At 37.4% G+C, this 22,412-nt stretch overlaps 1 protein-coding gene across 2 annotated transcripts in view; it reads right to left on the bottom strand.

The window, feature by feature from the left end:
* Positions 1-2,205: 2,205 nt before the first annotated feature.
* Positions 2,206-22,412, bottom strand: part of LOC133531214 (homeobox protein caupolican) — a 58,505-nt gene continuing 38,298 nt past the window's right edge. For both annotated transcript variants that reach the window (XM_061869434.1, XM_061869389.1), the window contains exons 4-5: positions 5,313-5,611; positions 2,206-5,180 (exon numbers count right to left, since the gene is read on the bottom strand). In XM_061869434.1, coding sequence (XP_061725418.1) covers positions 4,666-5,180; positions 5,313-5,611 — 814 coding nt within the window. In that variant the 3' untranslated portion in view covers positions 2,206-4,665. The remainder of the gene's footprint in view (positions 5,181-5,312; positions 5,612-22,412) is intronic.

Raw genomic sequence — 22,412 nt, 5'->3', positions numbered from 1 at the left:
TTGGAAAGGTCAGTAATAAGGTACAGGTGACGGAGACAACAAACAGATAACAAATAAATTACCAATGACTTTGTTAGTGAGCTGATATCGCAAATCCCCATGGCTAAGCCATTTTGAAAATGACCAAAAACTATAAGACAAATAAATCTTACAAAATTTCATGAAATTGGGTTGAGGAATGTGACTTCTAGAAGAGAACAGCCGGACAGCCGGGATAAATCATTCGAGCTCAAACTCAGGGCACGATTCCAATGGATTCTTACAGATTACTGTTGACCAATCAAATTGTGCCTTCATTATCCAAATCTGACCGAGTAAAGTGCATCCTTCTAGTGCCAACCGAAAGATGGTTAGTTACCGGAAATATCTCAAAGGCGAATATTTCCCAGTTATGTGAAGTAAATTACTATTCTTCCAAGTAATATTCCCAATATTACCGAGTATTTTTCCAATGTTACTGGAAATATTCATCTGCTACATTAATATAATTATAATTAAAACGCCTAGGAAAAAACTAAAATTAAAATATACCTAATAATGTTAAAAAAAAATATGTACAAATATGTAAAAAACGAAAAACGTCTTTTTTTTATCCAATCACTTGACGAAAATACTTAGCATGCCAAAAAATATAAAGAATTCGTTATGCGATGTTTACACACAGCTTCGAGAATATTGAGGAGTGATCCGCGAATTTTTTTCTATGTCCGACCAATTAAAAATAATAATCACTATCTATAGTTTCTTTTTAGCATTAGAAAAAAGGTAAACAATGTTGACTTGTCATTTTATTGAAAAACGCTTATAGTTTATATTACTTAAGAAAGCAAAAGAATATAAATAATTGTAAATAAATGATTTATAATTATTACATATTTGCTGTCACTTATTTTTCAAAAGCGTTTTTCAATAAAAAGACACGTCAAGATCGCTTTCCTTCTTTCTTATAATTCTTATGCTAAACAAACGATCTATAGCTTTTCGATATAAATGGCACAATGCATGTATGAGTAAAATGAAATCAAATCTTGATCACCTTTATGTGATTCAAAAAAATATACCCAAAGTTACCCCTTGTAAATAATTCTGAACAAAACAGTGCAAACACTCCTCGGTAGTCGATCAGTTTCAGTTGCTATATATTGAAATTAATCTCGAACTACTTCTATAGGTATATTTAATTGTTCAATGAAAGCAAGCTTTCATTTAAGAAAAATAATTCGACACAAAAATAAAACCAATTAAATCTAAAACTTCCGAATGCCAAATTGTATCACGTCTTCTAGCGGAAACTCGTCGATAGGGTCAATTTGATTTGTAAAATTTTAGTGTAGATCAAAACAATTATTTTATTCTTAACGTGAGCTTCCTTCATGATTGTAATGTCTTAATTTTATGTTTGCAAAAGATTCATCAGAATGTTTTAATAATCTTGTACACGTATTATCTGCTACAATTGTTCCGGTCCACTCGTAAGGTTAGATACTTTTGCGGTCTGAACTTGACATTATTCCTACTAAATCGTTTGAAACTCATAGGTTCGCATTTAAATAAAAAAACCTGAAAAACGATAACTTCGGTATCTATGTCTATTCAATAGAAACGATTAACGATTTTTTTTTAAATTCCGCACCCGTGACATATATATAAGGCATAATAAAAATCACATAAAATAATATCTATTTTTCTAATTATATCTGCGGTGATATTAAGGTTAATTTTCGGTTTTAGAGATAATTGGGATTTTTTGTTCCCGCTGCATACAATTTTTTGTAATGACAACTCGATACTGATATGCCAAATTGTTTGAAATTCATAATTATCACAACTGGGTGAATCAATTTCAACCAAAAAAACCTAAAAATTATAACAGTGCGTCGAATAATTAGCTTCCCCGACTGTCGGTACATCCTTAATTAACATATTTCACTCAATGAAATAACAAAATAATCATCAAGTCTCATAAAAATAATTGATTTCGCATCTTACTACTTTTTGATACATAGCTTTACCGGTAACATTGGAAAAACTTACTGGTTAAATTTCCAAATGGAAAGATACTGGTAACTAGAATATTACTTACGACCCATCACTATGCCCGCCACTCACATGGCTTTTGTAATTGAGCAAACAATACTGCATCACCATCCTTTGCGATATGAAGGTCATATGTATTTCCTAGCAAAAGAGACTAATAAAAAGCAATTATAATATTTCTGTATTAAATTTTATTGCATCTATTCACACACCTTTCTGGGGTAGGTTTTTAATGAGATTTAAGCTAACAAAACACAGTTTATATAGCCTTACTCGAAAACTAATATTGCATTTAAAACTAAAACATAGAAATGGGAGCTCACTTAAACAACAATAACAACAATTAGTTTTCGATGTTTTACAATCAAGTTTCAGACAGATTTATTTACCTGCTCTAGAACGTACCTATGCCAGCTTAATAAACAAGTAACACATGGAACTAATGCACTGAATCCTGAGGAGTAGGTACCTACTAATATTACTGACATGCCATATAGGTAACGGACTCGATTAAGAAAATATACGTCTGCGGACTAATTGCTGCGTCTAGTCATTAAATTTATGTGTTAGCAATTGGGTACTTGACACATGTTGAATATTATAATAAAATTAAGCTAAATGGATAGAAAATGAGCCATCCATTATAAAAGAGTGGAATTTTAAAAGACGTATTGTTCTTATAAAAAATTTCAAGGCTGCTAAGTCTAAAAAAAATTTTTTTATTTCAACAAGAGTAAAGAAAATGGTATCATTGGATTCCTTACATTTTATTGAAAAATAAACGTTATGACAACTATATACATAAACGCAATATCGAGTGCTAGCGTCAGATTTTTACTCTCGTTTCTGACCTTTGTGTTGCTTAAATGCCATGAGTACTATAAAGACATTTTATCCTCAGGAAAATTAAGATCGATTGACATTATTTACAAAAAACTGTCAAGTAGCCAATTACACGTCATTTTCTTCACATTCTTTTTACACAGGGGGCACATCACTAGTCATTTTCAATAACTACTGGATACCTACTCCAAAGTGGACGTGTAGGTATAAGATTTTATTTCTATGACGAATTCAAGACAACTTCTATTTATCGGTGTTGACAACATCATTTTAAGGCATATACGTATGTGTAAATAAACACAGGATAACGTTCAACTGACTGAATCATCTATTTAATGAGTCCCATTCGGATCCGAATCTATCCATCTCAGCTTAGAGAACTATTTCGTTGTTTATGTACAACTAACTCTCAGGGTTCACAGTGTCATCTGCAGGAAATGTTATTTACATCAAAGAGACCTCTAATACAGAAAATTTATTGCGTTTACCTCTCTTAAATATTCGCATTATTATTACAATATATACTTACAACAGGGATAGTATGTACAAAACTATAGACTCAATTTTGGACTTTCAGTCTCTACTTTTAAAATATTTTACAGTGTTAAGGAAATAAAACGAGAACACAACTATCCATCCATCGATCAACTTTCATACAATAATACAAGGCCATCTTAGACGTATGTAAATTCCAGTTACTTCGGAGAGACCAATTCTAGTTAGTATTTTCGAACGGAATACTTGTGCAGGAGTAGCGCGAGGCGGCGGCCGCGGCGAGCTGCGCGTGGCTACGGTCGGCGGACCTCGGGGCTGCTCAGGTCGTGCCGTGCGGCGACCGTGTGGCCCCGAGCCGCGCTCCTCCTCCTAATGTCTAAACTCTTTACTAAATATGTATGTACCTACAGTATGTTAAAATATTTACGACACTCTAACGACAAATGAAACGTCATCAATAATGAAATTTCATTTATGTTTAACATAGACGATCATAGTCTTCTGACTAGAAATGAATTACTCAGATTTCGAAAATTCTCAACAAATCTGGTACTGGTAGTTATTTAAACTTAATATAAAAGGTTAAGGCTACTGACCTCGTAAAAAATAAATAGTTAAAATGCGATGTTAGATTTATATAAAACACTATTAAACAATAGACGTTAAGTGGACGTAATTAAGAAGCTTATTTAGAAACGTGAAATTAATATCAATATGATTTATATATCAGTGCGCACCCCTTATATGCAAATACATACCTGCGATGCGCATGTTGCATACGTACATTATTGTTATATTTTAAACGTTTCTAAATACGCCTCTAGGTACTAAAATATATGGGAGAAATTTGAAAATAATAAATTACACTCTACATAGGTTCAAATAAAAGTTTAAACTGTGTTATTTTATCTAAAAAAACGTAACACATGTTAATACCTATTCTTGAATTATAGATCACTTTGTTTAACCACCTCCGAATATAAATACATCAACGTGTTTGTTGCAAGGTCCAACTGGTTAGCACCTAATATTGTCGGTCAGTCGGCCCGGCGCGGCGCGCGCGGAGCGGCCGGTGGCCCCTCCGCTCCACTATCACATTATTAAGCTTCTCTACCGGTGCACATTTATTATTATCATGTATAATGTATGTATACATATTTATAACATTAATCTATAGATTTATTTACAGGTGAGAAGGCCCTCGCGTGGTTGCGTGGCGACCGGCGGCACGGCGGCGACGGCGGGTCGTGGTTATTGTCGGTGCGCCAGCGGCGGGCGGGGGGCCGGCGGTCAGGCGCGCGGCGGCGGCGGCTCGGCCAGCGACGACGTGGACGACGAGGAGGGCGAGGGCGCGGGCGGCGCGGGCGCCGGTGCCGCCAGCGCCAGCGACCGCGAGTACTCGAGCAGCGCCACATCGGCCGGCGTCGCGGGTGGGTACAGCCCGCGATACAGATCGGCCCGCCCGTACGGGTGCGCGAGCCGCGCGGCCGCCGCCGCCGCCGCCGCCGACTGGTAGAAGGCCGAGGCGGACGGCGGCGGCGGAGGAGCATCGCCGTCTTTACTCGCCATGTCCGCCAGCGACCATATCCGTGGCTTGGCGGAGGCGGGCGTGCTACCGGGGGGCGCCCGTGAGGGCAGGTGCTGGTAGGCCGGGTGCAGCGGCCGCTCGTACGGCTCCGGCGATTCGGGCCCGCTGTCGGCGCGCGACTCTGACCACTCCGACTCCGTCCTCTGTCCTAGCATATCCAACCTTTGCTGTGGCCGGTCGCCGTCTTCACTTGAACCAGTTCCAGAATCCTTCCCATCTACAACAAAATTTATAACATTGTTTTCAATTCTTATATTATAATTAAGGGTACATTTTTTTTATCGCCCACATTTCGCCGAGCAATTGGGACATAACGTGGGTCTGATTCAGGTACGATTATAATACATACCTAATACATCCTTGCCGTCATTGCTCTTGTGGTCATCGTCATCATTATTATTGTCATCGTCGTCGACCCTGTTCCGCGGCTCCCACGTCATTTTGTTCTCCTTTTTGAGGCGACGGCGTGCGTTGGCGAACCACGTGGAAACTTGTGTGAGCGTCATCTTGGTGATGATGGCGAGCATGATCTTCTCGCCCTTCGTCGGGTACGGGTTCTTCTTGTGCTCATTTAACCAAGCCTTGAGAGTGCTCGTCGTTTCTCGTGTAGCATTTTTTCTTCTGGCTCCGTTTAGGTCCATTCCGTATCTGTTAAAAAAAAGAATAATGCATAAGGATTAAATTTTAATCTGATTACGCCGTAATGGAATTATGAGCATCACCAATCTTCGATAAGAAGACAGGCGCGCAAATTTTCACCCCGGTCGAGGTACTTAAATTTTTTATGGGAACAATCATGCATAAATGGCGGAGTCTGATTTGGGCGAGATTTAAGATAACAGTTAGTAACGAGACCGACGGGCGGGACCCTCGGCGCTGCCCAATGAGAGCACTAGCATAATAATTGAAATCGCGATAAGCCATCGACTGCTGCGCCAGCGCTAAGCCCAGCTTATCTTAGACACAGCTAGTAGCACGCATTTGTTGGACCGTGCGCCCTTATTTGAATAGCCCTATCTTTATTACAATGCAATTCTCGTATCGCCAGCCGGCTTCAGTAAGCATCATTAATTAATTAAAATATTATCGTTAAGTCAATACAAAATGGTCAACACTACATAATTTAATTCTATTATAAGGTGATTTCAGGAAAGCTACTACATAAGTTCTAACGAGCGCTTTATCCGCCAACAAACTGTGCTCAGTTTTGCGGAATATAATTATGTTAACGCCATTAAAGTTTTTTGTGATACGTAAAATAATAATAAAAAAATGCTACTTTACGTAGCAGTTTAGCGTGCGGATAGTTGGTTTTCGCGAACTAGTGCTTTTTACTTTTCCATTATTTTTTAAAAATTACACTTGTTCCAATTCATGCTATACTTATTGATGAGTGTTAATATTAGTTTCCTTTGAAAGTCGTAATGAACATAAAAACCCGCTGTTAATGTAAGAATAATAAAAATGTACATATGTATGTATTTCATATTTTATTAATTACCTCTTCATCATTATAACACGTTTATTTTTTAATATTTAATATTGAAAAACCGTTCTTAATAAGTTGTCTGAATGGAACGGAATAGCTGCCGAAACGCCTGTCAAAGAAGAGGCGTTTTTTCTTACTGCAAATGTTTTAAGTTTCCAAAGGCAACTTTCGATATTGTTGTTATACAATTTAAATATACGACACACAAATAATCATAAATAACGATACTCAGGTAATAATAGTATTTTTTTTTTTCATTTACAATTGTTTCTATCTTCTACAACATGCATAAAAAAATTTGTTGATTTCTTATTTTTTCGCACCTGTATTGAAAAACGTCGTTCGATACACGTGCGGAAATGTCATTCTTCCTGCACTAGCATCGAAATGTACTATTTTTTCGTTATGCCCAACGGCATAAAGAAACAATTAAAACAGTAATCCAACCCTGAATTCAGTTTAATTACGAGTAGTCAGATATCTTTAAGTTCAAAGTTGAAATGTGCATTTAATACTCAAATAACATGCCATAATAGTTACGATACTACCTAAATACCTATGTGTAGGTATCTATAAAAAGGCACAGCCTTATATGTACTAAACAGAATTTTGCAAACTCGAGTTTATCATAGCCACACATTGTTTCAAATTTTATAACATTTTGTTGTTGAGTGCAAACGTTCTGCCGGCTCCATATGCCGCCAATGCAACAGTCGGAAATAGAGTAGGGTGGAATCTGGGGATGAGTTGTATGGGAAATTAATAAAACTGTCACTTAAATCGTATAAGTGACGGGCATCGCCCCTTATCGTTGCACTCCGCGTTCCGTTTTGAGTCTTATGCCCGTCTCCCAAGGCTCCGATCCGTGCCTTCTGCGGCCGCGGATAAACTATCCATAGTTAAGCTTGTTGACTTAATAATAATCCTCACCCTGATCGAATAAAATCCTTATAAATAAACATAAATGAATAACGTTTTTCTCATTTTGCAACGTGATAACCTATACACATATCTTCATTAGGAAGTAACTTCGAGTACATAAACTCCTGCGGCGTTATGAAAGAGTAGCTCAATAGAACGTTAGTTCACGTTAAATGATTATCTGACCGTAAAACACCGCTTTAAGGCGACATAAATTTAATGACGTTCGCGTTGGAGCGGGCCCCATGAATGAACTAACATCCATAGAATTGAAGTGACAATACGAAAGTGGAGCGACGCCAAGCTTAGGCGTATTCCACAAACAAAAAACCTTCATTTATCCACGGCGTGCCACTTTCACAGCATCCGCGCTCGCGGGGGATACCGCCGCAAAGCGTGCATTTTTTTATTATTTTGCTTCCCCCGGCGCGGCGCAGCGCCCCGGCCGTTGCGGCTTCCCCTTCTCACCCTCACTCCTCCTTCAATTAAATCCCTATCTAACCCACCACCTCATGCTTCCTACTTAAACTCATAAAAATGAGATAAACACAAAAATATTGCTGGTACCTAAAGTTGTTGATATTAAACCTATTGCATCCGCGGTTAATTTGGACGTTTAAATGAATTTTTTTATGATTTTAATCACGAGAGGGGAGGAAGCGGGTTGATATAATCGTCATGAAACGCTTCAGCCAAGCCATTTCATAAAAACGCAAATCCGCTTAAGTTCCGTTTGTAAAAAAGCGGAGTTTGTTCTTGGTATCGTTAAAATGTAGGTACACGTCACGAACATTCGGGTTTTTACAGACAGGACTCCAGAACACTTATAAACCCCGATAATTAAGTAAACTTAAATTATGAGTATTAATTCACTGATTTAGTTGTAAGATTCTACCAGGTTTATTTGTTAATATGGTCTCTAATAGGTATCTATACAAGGAACGGTAATTGAATTAATCGGTACATAACTACATACATAGGTGCAGCTAAAACAATAAAATAGCAACCTTTTGAAAATTAAGAGGCAGGCTCTTATGGGACAAATAACTAAAACTGTAATTTTATACTTAGGTTTAAATATGAGTGATCATGCCGCCGGGGGAGTGACGCAGGTTAAAGGCTTCGGGATATAATGTTACTACACTTCGATTTAACCAATGACACCGTCGCCGGTATAGAGTTACACGGTGCGATATTTTGAGAGGTAATAGATGTACACCGTTTTCTTTACACGCCAGTAGGTTGATCAACAAATTAATCTATGGACTAGAACTTCGGAAAAAAGTTGACACGTCGACAGGTTTTGTGTTAAAAGTGACATGGGACAGTGTCATATGAGGGAAGATCGTGTTACTGGCAGAACTCGTTCCTTCCCGCACTATCGCGGACAGACAAATTGAGATAATGTGGACATCAGACCCGTACGGCCGTATGTTATTTAACTATGAAACGTTTTCAGAGACAAATATATCAATTAAGCCTGTAAAACGTACTTAGATAGTTTATGTAAATGGCATTAGAACGTATTGTTAAAAAAAAAAACGAAATGTATACACGGTTGTGTTATGAAACATGTTATGCAAACATGGAAAAATAAACCAGCAAACATCGCCTTTCATGCTACAAGTAAATTACTATGTTCGTAAAAATGATATGAGATAAAGCTAATTATTTTGCCTCGTAATATAGGAAAGGGCGCACGCAACGACCAATCTCGGGGTTTTGGACGAAGTTTTAAAAGGTACGATACAGGCCCTAAATATTGGTGGGTAGATAGGGCGGTCGGGGGCGCGGCACGCCAAAAACACATTATGAGCGGGCAAAGCGCCATTACGGCCAACCACACGCGTCGCGCAAGCGATACCCGCCACCTGAACATGCTAGCGGGCGACTAATTGGTCAGCCCCATGCATAAAAACCTTATAGAACAACTACGGGGGAGCCCCATGTTTCCGCCTAAAACTTAAATAAAACCCAAAACATTATAAGCCGAGTATGGAAATAATTTAGATGACTAGTTTGTGGGAAGGTAGTAGAGTTAACGCGCGAGAAGGGTGTGTAGGCTGAAGTTTAGGTGGAGCAACGTAGCATGGTGTTTCCGACGACGCGCCTTCTTTACGCTGAGATGCCAACTGAAGGGATTAACGTTCTAGTACAGCAGACAATCACGATCAATAAGTTCTTAAATTATAAGTTGCAAATAACGAGTTCACTTCAAACATTATATCCGGTCCTACAAATATCGTAGATTAATATGAGGTAAATGCAAGTTAGGCAGGCAAAGCTAAATGTATGTGCCGCGCCGGATTACATCAATTGAAATGGTATTTTGTTAGGTTAAAAATTTAGGTCGGGTTGATTTGATAAAATGTAATATAGAATAGGTAATAAGTTTTTGCTTTTAAGTCAATAATACACTTGGTCAAATTGACTATAAAAGAACAAAGCATGAATATAAAGGCAACAAAATGAAAAAAACAAGACATAAATTGTCGTCATTATCTGTGGCAAATTATTTTTCTGTTCAAATTGTTAGTTGACCCGACCGACGTCCGAGCGCTGATAACGTAATAGTGGGCATGTATGTCGTCCGCACAGTTAATTAATTCAAGTAACAATCTGTCTTTGTACGTGTTTACTGGCTGTAAAGCAGCTGCACCTTTGTTATTGGCAGCGTAATCTGACTGAGAAACGTGACCCGCAAAGGTGGCGCGAGTCGGGGGATCGATCAACCACTTCAAAAACTGACTAGTTTTATCAACAATTAAATCTCCTTTAACTCCGTAAACAATGAAATAACTGCACATACCTTTATCCAATATTGAGTCTTTGTTTCTCATTCACAAAGGCCAAAAAACGCTTATTTGATTACATTTATATTCTCAAAGTTACAGGAAGAAAAGCTAAAAGTTCCCATTGCATTAGCCGCCTATTGTTATCCGGATTAAAGATAAAAGCGATCTATCATATCAGACTTTATTAATTCGATCATATTTATAACGAGCTACGGCCCGGCTGCGCCACACTTGCTTCTTGCACTTTATTTCCTTCTTCACGTCTAGCGCATTGCCGACAGTTAGATATGTGTCCTTCCGAGCCATAATCACCTGAAGGCGAAGCATGTCCCGGTTAATATGTGGTATTTTCGATAATATTTTAACCTACCTATTCGTGTAACCGATTCGTATTGTCATTAGTGATGATCTGACCTAGCATTAGTTACATTAGGTTATTAGCTCGCAGAAAATTAAATCGTAAATACCATGTATCGGTCTGAGCAATATCTAGCTTTAAGATAAGAATCTTAAATAATATAATATAGTCGTTACAGGTTATGCTTCGAAAAATATCAATAATATAACCATTATATATATTTCATTAAAATTGTCCTAGTACATTACGTTTCCACAATAAAACATAAAAAGTATTTGATAAGGAGGCTGTAAGGTTCAGCAGTAAATCTAAAACTGTAGTGACGCTTTCCACCTTTTATATAAATACGCTCTCTTTGTTTTGATAAAGTTATGTTTAAACGTTAAAAGAGAAATAAGTGAATAACAATCAACATCAGGAGACAACACTACCAGGAGACGTAATTATGATAAGTTCTTGTTTTTCACAATTTGAAGAGCTAAGGGCGGTCTGTCTGTTAAGATGATTAGTAAGATCCAAAGTGTATTTAAGATTTAAGAACATATTGTCGGGGAGCTGCACCATAAATAGAATTTACGATGTACGCAAGTAAACATATGTTCTTCGTGTGCGATATTGGAAACAATTACTTATCAATTAATGTTCTGCAGTTTAAATATATTTGTTTACGGTGACCAGGGACAGACAGAGTTCATCTGGGAAGATGTCAAGAGATGTTATTTATCAAGCGTCAGTCGGCAGGCCGGGCGGAGCGCAGCCCGGGACGCGGCGCGGGAGCGGCGCCGGCGCCGATACGGGACCTCACAAGTCGATTAATGTGGAACGAATAAACTAGTGAAAATTAAGTGTCGCGACCACGATTCCTCTGCTATCTCGGGTCACGTCTCATTTTATTGCTGACATATTATTAATATCTCTGTGAACATTGAATTTTATGCCCCTGGAGGCATTGTTTCACAACACGACCTAAAGTGAATTGTGCAACTTGTTTCATCAGCTGTCTGTGGTGATTGATTAAAACATTTAAATGAATTAAACATAAACACTTTTTTTTTAATTTTACAACATTTCAGTTTCATATAAATTAATGGAAAATTTTAAAGTAAGCCTACTTGCGCAGCTATTTTAAAGTTAGAAAATAATCGTTATGAAGTAAGCTTAAGTTGCCGTTATGTCTGCTGCTGCCTCAGAGTAAGTGACCGACTTCATCCATTTTAAGATACTGGCTGTCCAACACTAAAATATCTTATTTAGGGATGGAGAGTACGATTTGTTTAAATATTTATAGAAATGTCGACTCGGACTAAAATGGACGCTTGACCTCTCTGTTAACTCTAATAAATTATAATTTCACTTAATACCTATCAGGTGTCAAAAATATCAATCTACCTATTAGATTTATTTTTACTTTACTAAACTTGCCACAAACGTTTAAAATACCATTTATATAACTCTTTACTTACTTTACTTATTAATTAATTTAGATAACTCCACAATAATGAAACGGCAGATTAGTTTCCTTTTGATATAAATCAATTTACTAATGTATTATTGGAAATATGAGTAATTATGATGTCTAACATGAAATCAATAGCAAAAATGGCAATCATAGAACTGGGGGCCGATTTGTAACTTTCGATCGCTTGATTTCGTGTTCTCCCTTTAATAATATCTCCACTACTAGGCATTTAAATTCTACTAATAGAATAGAAAAAAACTGGTAAATTCTACTGGATTCCCAATTTCTATCGCTCCTACTTCAAAAATATAATTTTGCCGTTTTCTACAGATTTTTGAGTGATGAAATCGAGCGCTCGAAATTCATAAATCGCCCCCCTGATCTATAAATGTAACAATTACTCGGACTGGTGACAATAACTGGTAATTCTGATACTAGTAACAGCAACCATAACTTGTAGGCAATGCAAGGCAACCAGCAGAATACATACTTTTCCTATCATCTTATTTATTAATATAAATAAGGGGGTCGAGAGGGGTCTCGATCAGCAGCTGGTTACACTAGTGGCTGTAAAGTAGTCATTACAGTACATTATTGCAGAGGCCGGGAAAAGGCAGTTCGTGGATGAGTTTCGACAAAGAAGACGAACCCACGAATTGCTGTTCCTGCCGAGGTATATATAGTGCTTTTCTCCAAACATGCCAGGAAATAAGGTAAAATAATCATATTTTAAGCATCAACCAGCACTCAAATCGAACCTTCGCATCAAAAACGTCAAAATCAATTTCCCTCTTTAATTATTTAAGAAAAGTTAAAGGCATAACTTATTCCGCCATTCAGTAAAATTCAATATTCGTTCATTCAATATAATTGTGCAATATAAGCTGTATGTGCACGCATGAGATCCTTAAAAAACTATATAAATTAATTGATCTTTGATTTTATTAAGCAATATTCGCACTTATACGACACGACTTTATCCTATACCTTGAAATGATGCTGACCAGGTCGTGTAGACGCAGCCTGAGGCTATATTAATTGGCGGTTTGCGTTTGTCTTAGTGGATATATGTTCTTAAAAAGTAAAAAATAATACAGTTATAACTTCCCGTCCGCTAAAACACAACAATAATGGTTTGAATTTTTTTAATTTGAGTTTTGACAATGAAGAACTTCCCGTACTATTTTTGCTACAATAAGGTGAACATTTACGAGCTTACTGGAAAGAAAAATAATATACTCATCATCAAGCTATGTCTGGCTGTGGGCTACCAGCCTCCTCGAATAAGAAACTTATCAAACTAGAATCTGTTCGGAAAGAGGCGGAATGTATTGGGCCCAATACATTTCACGACTCTTCTCTTTCCGCACAGACTACACAAACTTCTCCTAAAACCAGAAAATCATTTTGTTCAGAATCGAAAGTACCGATTAGACTTTTTTTATATTCCAATTGTTTTAAAGGTAAATCTTTAAGTAAAAAGCGTTTAATTTTACTTTGAACTACTCATAGACGTTATGATGGACATGAACAACAAAATGTAGAACTACATGATGACAGCCAACCTGCGAATACGGATTGACGTAGGTAACACTTTTGTTAGAATATCTGCGGTTTACAGTAAACAATGTTAAACGTTGTTTATGTCTTAAGGTTATCAGGGCCTCAACAAAACATGGTGTAGAGTGTCAGACACTATCTCTGCCAAAACAGTTCGTGTTGTCATCAGTAACAGCCGACCACTAGTTAACAACAATGGCGGTCAGATCGATACACAACCTGAACTACTAATTGATAGTCGACGGCGTAACATAACAACCAGTAAGATTACAGAGTTAGGCACTATCTAGTTCCAGACAAAATGAACACGCATCTAATTTTGACCTAGTAAAACGCGCACAATGTTCTTTTTGAGTTTGATTTATTAATATTAGGTATGTCTTCTCTACGGACAGGGGCTATTCATGTTTCCAAAATCATAACCAAGAAAAAAAAAAATGAATGACATCAGCACGTCACGATCGTGGCGAAGCATGAGTCTCGTGCGCGGCTGACCGATAGGAAAAAGGAAAGAGGAAGCGTCCAATGCGCCTAGAATGAAATTAGCTTGTCGGTCAATTACTCCAGGCCCGGTCCGGGTTACTAATGGCGCGCAAGCGCTACCTGAATACGATACCGCTCATTGGCATGCGTCCGCGCGTACCCTTTATTGTTCTATAGATCGGTAATACACGGGAGGACTGGCATTTTGTGCTGTAAATCGTTGTCTATACACGTATCCTCGATTAACTGTGGTGCGGCAGTGGCACAGTGTTAGGACAAGTCGCGAGCGCTCCGATGACATCATGTCCGGAACGCGCCGCCGTTGGCCACACAGGAACGCGAGCCTTTGAACGCAACGGCGAGTACCTATCGTTACGAATCGCGGCTGATGACGCATCACCCTTCGGCGACCTCATAATGGATAGTTACGTTACCAAGCTGGTTGGATAGCAATGTACCTAGGTAATTACGCGGTAATTTAGTTTATGCAGAAATCTTGCCAATTGCTTTGGTAGCCCTTCGCCGACGACATTGCGTTAAATAATTACGAGGATAGTTCGCTATGGCGGCACTGCTTATGGACTTTTATTTTTTGACTTCAACGCGGCTGTCTTGGGGCTGGACTAGATCCATTGGCTCATTTATAGGCTCTAAAGTGTAATGCATTGTAGTAACCGTAATTACCAAAGGAGGTACCTACGCTCAAAAGCTGTAATTGAAAATAGCATAGTAATGGGTTTCATGAGTAAGCATGGAACGACATACTCGTACGAGTATAAATAGTCTTTTCAGCAACTTTTACATATACATAGTTATAGGTTTTATTATTATTTGTTTTAAATACAGGGTGTTTATTTAGTCACCTGTAATAATTTACGGGCTGAATTTATAGGTCAAAATTGACTCTCCCATAGAAAATGTCAAGGTCAGATAGCCAAAATGTATGAAACAGACAATTTTTCTTCGTGATTTCGGGGTTAGTCCCATAGTAAAAGTTGCTCAGTATGACCTATAAATTCAGCCTGTAAATTATTGCAGGTGACTAAATAAACAACCTGTATATAAAGCCACAGACGTAAGCAACGTTGAAATGAATGATGTAATGAATTACTGTTCATAGTTTTATCATCTGTTTGATGTTTCGTATATCGTACGTGCTTACTCAGCGTTGACAACGAGGGAAGCGGGCTGACCTGACCCGATTTCCCGCGGGGGCGAGATTGACAAATAGTCTTATTCTTACCTAACGGTCCTGAATGGTCTGTTTATATCACTCGCACTTTAAGCTTTTAACGAAAGCAAAGGCTTTTTAAGCCCCGCTCTTTGTGAAGCTGAAAATAGAGCGGTTAAAGTGATAATGATGGTAGTACAAAAATGTAGTATCCATTCAGGGTTCTGTCACGTTAACGCTCCGTAGCGTAGAGGAGTCATCTCTATCACTCTTCTATATTAGTGCCACAGTGACAGTTGCGTTTCGTTCGCTACGGAGCATTAACTGATGATGATGATGATGACGATCCTTCCGGCCGATTTCGACCATGGCGATCACTTCGACTCCTATTAGTTAGCTCGGCGCTCATGCGCCCGAAGTTTGGCTGACGATCTTCGAGGTGAACCCCCGGGCACATTGAGGGCACGTGAGGACACCAGCTACGAGCATTAACTATTGGAACGTTGGCTACACACCCAGTTCAGTTAGCGTAGACTACCGTCCTCAGACTACGCTTTATGAAGACAGCAAGGTTTATTAGGTTTAAAATACCACGCCCCCGATGTACATCCCTAGAGCTTAGTTTTCTTTTTTATTTGTTATTAGCACGAGTAGAAAACGAGAATAAGTAAAATGAGCGATTGTGCTACGTAGGTATTAGTTTAGTAAATAGATGGCCATTATTGCGAATGAGTTATGATATGACCTACGAGGTAGGCGATCCGTGTTAAGTAAATATTCAATGAAGGGACGTAATCTTTAATTCCATAAGTTTCATATATTATTTTATTATTAAAATTAGTTACACTGCATTTCAGTATTACCAAGGCACTGATAACTACAAAACATATATAAATACAATGAAACTAGAAAACACAAATAATAACAAAATACAATTTAATCACTCGATTTGTGCGACGACGTAACAATTAGGTACGGTCAGCTGCAGAGAAAAAGTACCCCCCCTGCATACAAAAGTTCTATGCAGGGGGGTACCTTTTCTCTGCAGCTGACTGTACATATACTGACGAATATTGTGTCGTGTACAAGTTGATCACGTGATCCATTAAATTCTAAGGGCCTATTTCACAATGTCCAAGTAAAGTATTGGATAGCTATACAAATAAATTAACTGCCAGATAAAACTTTCTGCAAATCATAGCACTTTATCTACCAGTTAAGCTTATTTGAAGAATGTGTAACGCCAACGATGACTTTATTCGTCAGATAAGTGGCAAATAGCTTATTCAGGACTTTACTTGGACACTGCGAAATGTATTTTTTTTTTATACATACATTAGGAACTAGGTTTTTAAAGTTTAAATAAACAAATGCCTAACGCAAACAGGCCGCCAGGCGCCGTGTCATATTGGGAAGTTATGACCATTAAAAGAATACAATCGCAATTTCTTCCTGTCATAAATAAAGTTCGGCCGGTATGAGTAATCGTTACTTTGTGTGCACAATATCGGGCGGAGGCCAAATAGACTGGGACGTGCCGGGCATCCTGACGCTCTCTCGCATTATCACTTGCTTCGACGAAATTCGTCTACGTAGTCTTATATGGTGTGGGTAGTTGAATTTTCCGTTTGTAATTATGTCGGTGAGGAGCGGAAGTGTCGGCGTTGGTTGTTACACCGGTCACGGCGCGCCGGGTGACGGTGACGACCGGCTAACGGGCACGCCGCCTATGGCGCGCCTTGGGGACCGTCCAGTGTCCGCCTCCATTAAATTCGTTGGTCCCGGAAAAGATAAATTTATCTTCGTATAATTGTTTCCCTTACTAGTTGTCCTAGCTGAACGCTTAAATCGGCTGACACTAACATGTTTGCATCTATCGATCTGTGACATCATAATGATATATCGATACAGAAAATAATCCCAAGAGAAAATAAAAGTCTAAAATATACCAATATTTGATCTGTACAGAATCACATACATGTCTGATTAGAACCCTACTAGATGGTACTGGAAATTATATTATGTATATTTGATTTCATTATATTGCATTGTGTTAGGTAATATATTGGGAATGTACCCAGCCTTATGAGCACCGTTACGCAGGGGTCATACCTGGGGAACTTCAGTAATTAATACATAAGCTTTAGTGTTACTTCATTATACCTATTCGTTTTAATTTATTTAACTTATCTACACACATAGCATAAACCCTCTATGATGCCTTCAAAATCCGTAAATAATGGCCAACATTACGATAAACTGTTTGGTTACAACAAATTTCTTATCTGTGAGAATGTTGTTATTGCTTCATAACTACATCAAAATCGATATGGTTAAAACATTCAAATTGACTTCTATTCTAATATCAGTCGAGATGCCTTTATGTTCGAAATCAAATGTCAATTGCATACAATTTTGATAAGTCTCGCATGTTAGTTTGTATCGAATGATACGGAAATAGGCCCCCGACTCTAGTTTGTCTCTGAATTAAAAAAAAACTACGGTTGCATGACATACGTGAAAAAAGTTTTCATTTATCGCCATTTGACGTACAGTTTATCTTTTAGGTAATTAGTTTTAAGTATAAAAAAATGAATTTATTTTGTTGTTTTTAACGTAACTAACTAACGTAACGTAACAAAATTTTCGTCTAAAATGAGTGATAAAAATATTTCGGAGACGCCGCGCCGCCACATATCCGCGAGTTCCGCCAAGACAGCAACGATGCTCCAACGTTGGCTGTAATTTGGGTTAGTGAATATATTATAGAAAATTTATAATATGTGTGTAGATAAAATAGTGTATGTAACTGTACTAGCTAGTGTGGTTCTTTTAAGAAACTCACTTCGTTCGTTTCTTAAGCCCACACTCGTGTATTTTAATGCCTTTTATTATGTAGCAGTCACATAAACTGCTATTATAGTTAATTTTAATTGTATAACTTAGAAACATATATCTCTACTTTCTATTTTGTTTCTGTAATCTGCAAATCTGTATTTTGTACCTAATATTAGGTATTATATTAATGTTTTATGTTGCATTAGCTGTAAGGTGCAATGTGCAATTTGTAATTTAAAATAATAAATAAATAATATTAAAGTGAGTTATCTAATTAAATAAATAAATATTATTGGACATTATCACACAAATTGACTGACAAGGAAAGGTACCCAACTGTCCGGTTCCGATAAGATTTATATTTATATATCTTATAGAGTAGTCTAAAATAACAGACACGTATTTTTTTTAGCTGCCTAAATTCAACCTTTGTCCTTATTGTCCTCCAAAGTACTAAAAATTTACTGAAATTGTCCTCCAAAGTACTAAAAATTTACTAAATCTTCTAACTCCCTTAGAAAGTGATGCTCAAGCAACTTGCTAGTTAATGGCTGGTTTAAGTATATGTTTGACAGCAGGAAAAAATAATGAGCACGTGTTTTGTTACATCGGCTGAAACAATTTTTTTCCAAAATCGACATTCGAAGTTTTATAATATCTTATCGCTAAAGATACACATAAAGACGGGTGTTTTTTTTTTTTTTGAAAAACTTGAGTTTAAGCAGATATAACAAAACACGTGCTCATTATTTTTTCCTGCTCTCAAACATGTACTCAAACAAGCCATTAACTAGCAAGTTGCTTGAGCATCACTTTCTATAGGAGTTAGAAGATTTAGTCATTTTTTGATAGTTTGGAGGACAATTTCTCCCTATAGGCTGAGTTTGGGCAGCTAAAAAAAATACGTGTCCGTTACTTTAGACTACTCTGTAACATATATAATTATAAATAAATTCGGAACCGGACTGTTGGGTACCTTTCCTTGTGAGTCCTACAGTAAGCTCAATAAGGCCTGTGTTGTGGGTACCTAGACAACGATATAAGTATGTAATATATGGATATTTATAATACATAGAAAATATCCATGACTCAGAAACAAATATCTGTGCCCATCACGTTGTACGTTGTGCGAAGTTACACCGTTAAATAGAAGAGATCACTGTATCACTGAAAATTGGTATTTTCCAAATAGCACGAAAATTTGTAACATTCTATATGCGCTTCATTTCGAAACTTAAAATTACCTCGGGGTTTCGTGCCTTTGATAATAAATAACAAATTTAGCATGTTGTCTCGAAGCGGCAGACCTCTAGGAACAAGAGACGACCGTTGGCCCGTCATCAAGATTTCTAATTGAGTATGCGAAAACGAAGTATGCCTGTCATATTTATCGTAAAAACTGGGGTACATATGTGGCTTAAGTAGAACTACGACGAAAGTCAGTTCAGTTCTTCGTACGATGGTTAGGATAGCTAAAGTAACCAAAAAATTGCGTTATTTAATTGTAGACCTAGTCGAAAATCATACAATTTCCTTCGTACAAAAATCTCATTTGGTAATTGACGAAGAGCAGAGTAAGAACACTTGTTCTCTCAATTATTATTGGGTTCAAATCAAGAGTTTATTAAAAGAAAATAACGAAACCGCCAAAAACCATTAACAATTCCAGCAGGTGATGGGCTGATGTAAGCAAAGATGAAAAACGGGTCCGTAAAAAGCTGCCTATCACTCCTACAGAAAAAAATATGATTAAAAAACCGTCAATGATGTAAATTCAAAGTAAGTAGCTTTTTATCGTAGTTATAATAAAAACCTTAGTTTGTTCTCAATCACATCAATTTTTTCATTTGAAGTTTACAGTTTTTTTTCGGTACACCCCTTATGTCCAGTAGAACGTCAACCTATTTCTAAAAGAGCTCTTAATCCTAATGTCCATAATATTCGCCTTCGGATTGGAATCGTTATCTCGACGCATTGTCGCACCCAATGTCGCGTAAAACGCTTTTCGTCAGCTCTTAAATATCAATAGACATCAGTGAAGTAGCATATTCCGAACGTGTGAAATGAAGGCACTTAAGAGTAAGTCAATCATCACGGTATAAATTAAGTGACCTACTCGAGCCTACAGCTCAAGTTCGACCGACGTGGGAGCGCGTTTTTCCGGGTGATACTCGGGGTGCTCCGCTCGAAGAGGGTTTGTTTGCGAGCGAGGTGCCACGCCGGTTGTCCTCGCGGTAATTGTCGGAGAAGTGCCGCTTTATTATAACAGATGAAGATGGACCGACATGATTTTACAAACTGAGGGCTTTGTTGCCTCAGAGGGTAATTAAGGCTTTTAAATATGTTTGAGCGGAGTGTTTGCCTCTTGACCGTCCTCGAGCTTTATGGAGCAGCGTCGAGTGAAACGTTACCGAGAAGGGACTAAACTTTTTGGTGTAAATTATTTATGCCAGTGTAGCTGGCAGGTTTTCTCATCGTGTTATCAACGAAAGTAAAATGAATTTGTTAGCCTTAAATACGTTTGGCGGTAGTTATTTTACTAGGGCGAGTTTGTGTTAAATCTATAAACTAACTGAGCGAGATGGAAGTGCGTGCCCGGCAGCGCGGATAGCATAGATATGATAGGTATCATGTTTTTATTTTAATTCTTTGTACCTTTAAATAAATAAAAAATGTAACGACACGTTCCTCCAAAAAGTAAACATGATATTGCCAATTTTTAGAAGCAATTATTATATTTTTAGGTTTTGTGCATAATATGTTACAAATTTTTTAACTGCATTTTAGACCCATGTTCGTGATTTTCTTTCTATCGAACGAAAGTCAAAAACCCAGGATTCACATCGATACAATTCCTCGAGAAAGGCCTTAAGATTGCTAATTAATTAATATAATAAAATTTATGGCAGCCGTATTGTGGTCCAAAAAAGTTAAAAACTTAGTTTTCTGAACCTACTCATCTTAAACAAATAAATTTCAGTCTGAACTAATCTTTGTTTGAGCACATTTCGCCCATTACTCCATGATAATCATTCTTATAAATCATTGAAACATCAAAAAATATCAAATCGTTATGGAGAAATCGATGTCCATTATACTCTATCTATATAATAAAACAAAGAAGCAAAAATATTATTATAGTAATGCTAAAATGCAAATAGTAGGTAAACCTAGCGGTAACCTGCTCAAGTTTATAAAAACATCACGTGTATATTATTATATTATTAAACCGTTTTTTATTTAACTTATTTAATTAAATTACCATAACCTTCTACCGTGTACGTATAATATTTATAAACCGATAAACAATTTGATACCCACCCCTGACAAGTGAGGTGTTTGGGCCCGAAAATAGTTAATTACACTCATTGACGGTCCGTTTTGAAGTGTGTTTAGTAAATATCACTACGAATTGTTGGAGGGAGTGATTAAGGTGTGAGATAGGTATCAGGCGTCAGGGCTGGCAAAGCTCAAATAATTGACGTTAAAATGGTTTTTGTTAGTTTACCTTGGAGTGTTTTCGTGTGTCGTGAGCTTCAGAACAAATTATAATATTTTCGTTTAAGAAACATTAAATACAAAAAACTATATAGTCGAGCAGTCCATAACGTTTCTTTCAGGACAGTAAATATATATTGTCCAAATTAGACTGTTAGGAGCCCATTGTGTTGTTCATTTGTACTTGGACACCTCATAAAAAATATTATTTGCAGGTCGACACTATCGATTTAAGGAGTTGCGGTAAGCATGAATATCAATATGCATGCGTAAGTATTAAGTAAAATGTAAAGTTATAAAATATAATGTGTTTTCGAATAAATTATTGCGTCCATCCGGCGCTGAAAACACGACTTTATAAATTCGGCCCTTGGGTAAGACGTCAAAATTGAATTTGTTAGGTACAAAAATAGTTTAACCTGGAATAATACACGGGATACTTTTATCCGCCGTTGGGGTTCATAAGGCGTAGGAAGTTAGTATGGAAATGAGTTTAACGAGTTCGGTAAAGTCGCGAGTAACCGCTAGGTGATTGAGCAGCATGCCGTGCAGTGGCAGCCCTAGCAGCCGCAGGCGCACCTGCCGAGCCGTCCTGAACCACGTATTATCTCGTTATTAGTCCGAAGACGCCCCACCGTATATTTTATGACGTTTTAATTGTGTTATTTACCGCTTGTTATATATTCGACAGCTTACTTAGGACTTGAAACTAGAAAAGCAGTTGTTTTTGCACTTTTGAATCTACTATTAATAAAATAGGAAAAGAGCAGTCAATCAGAAAAAGAACGTGGACGTTTTATTTTTAGTTTATTATAGTAAAATGTATGTTGGTGTATCTAGATTTTAAAGAAGAAAATAAGGGAAAACACAGTAACCC

This window comes from Cydia pomonella, chromosome 1, assembly GCF_033807575.1.
Source record: "Cydia pomonella isolate Wapato2018A chromosome 1, ilCydPomo1, whole genome shotgun sequence".
In the NCBI taxonomy this organism is placed as follows: domain Eukaryota; kingdom Metazoa; phylum Arthropoda; class Insecta; order Lepidoptera; family Tortricidae; genus Cydia; species Cydia pomonella.
This window is presented reverse-complemented; position numbering and strand designations above follow the sequence as displayed.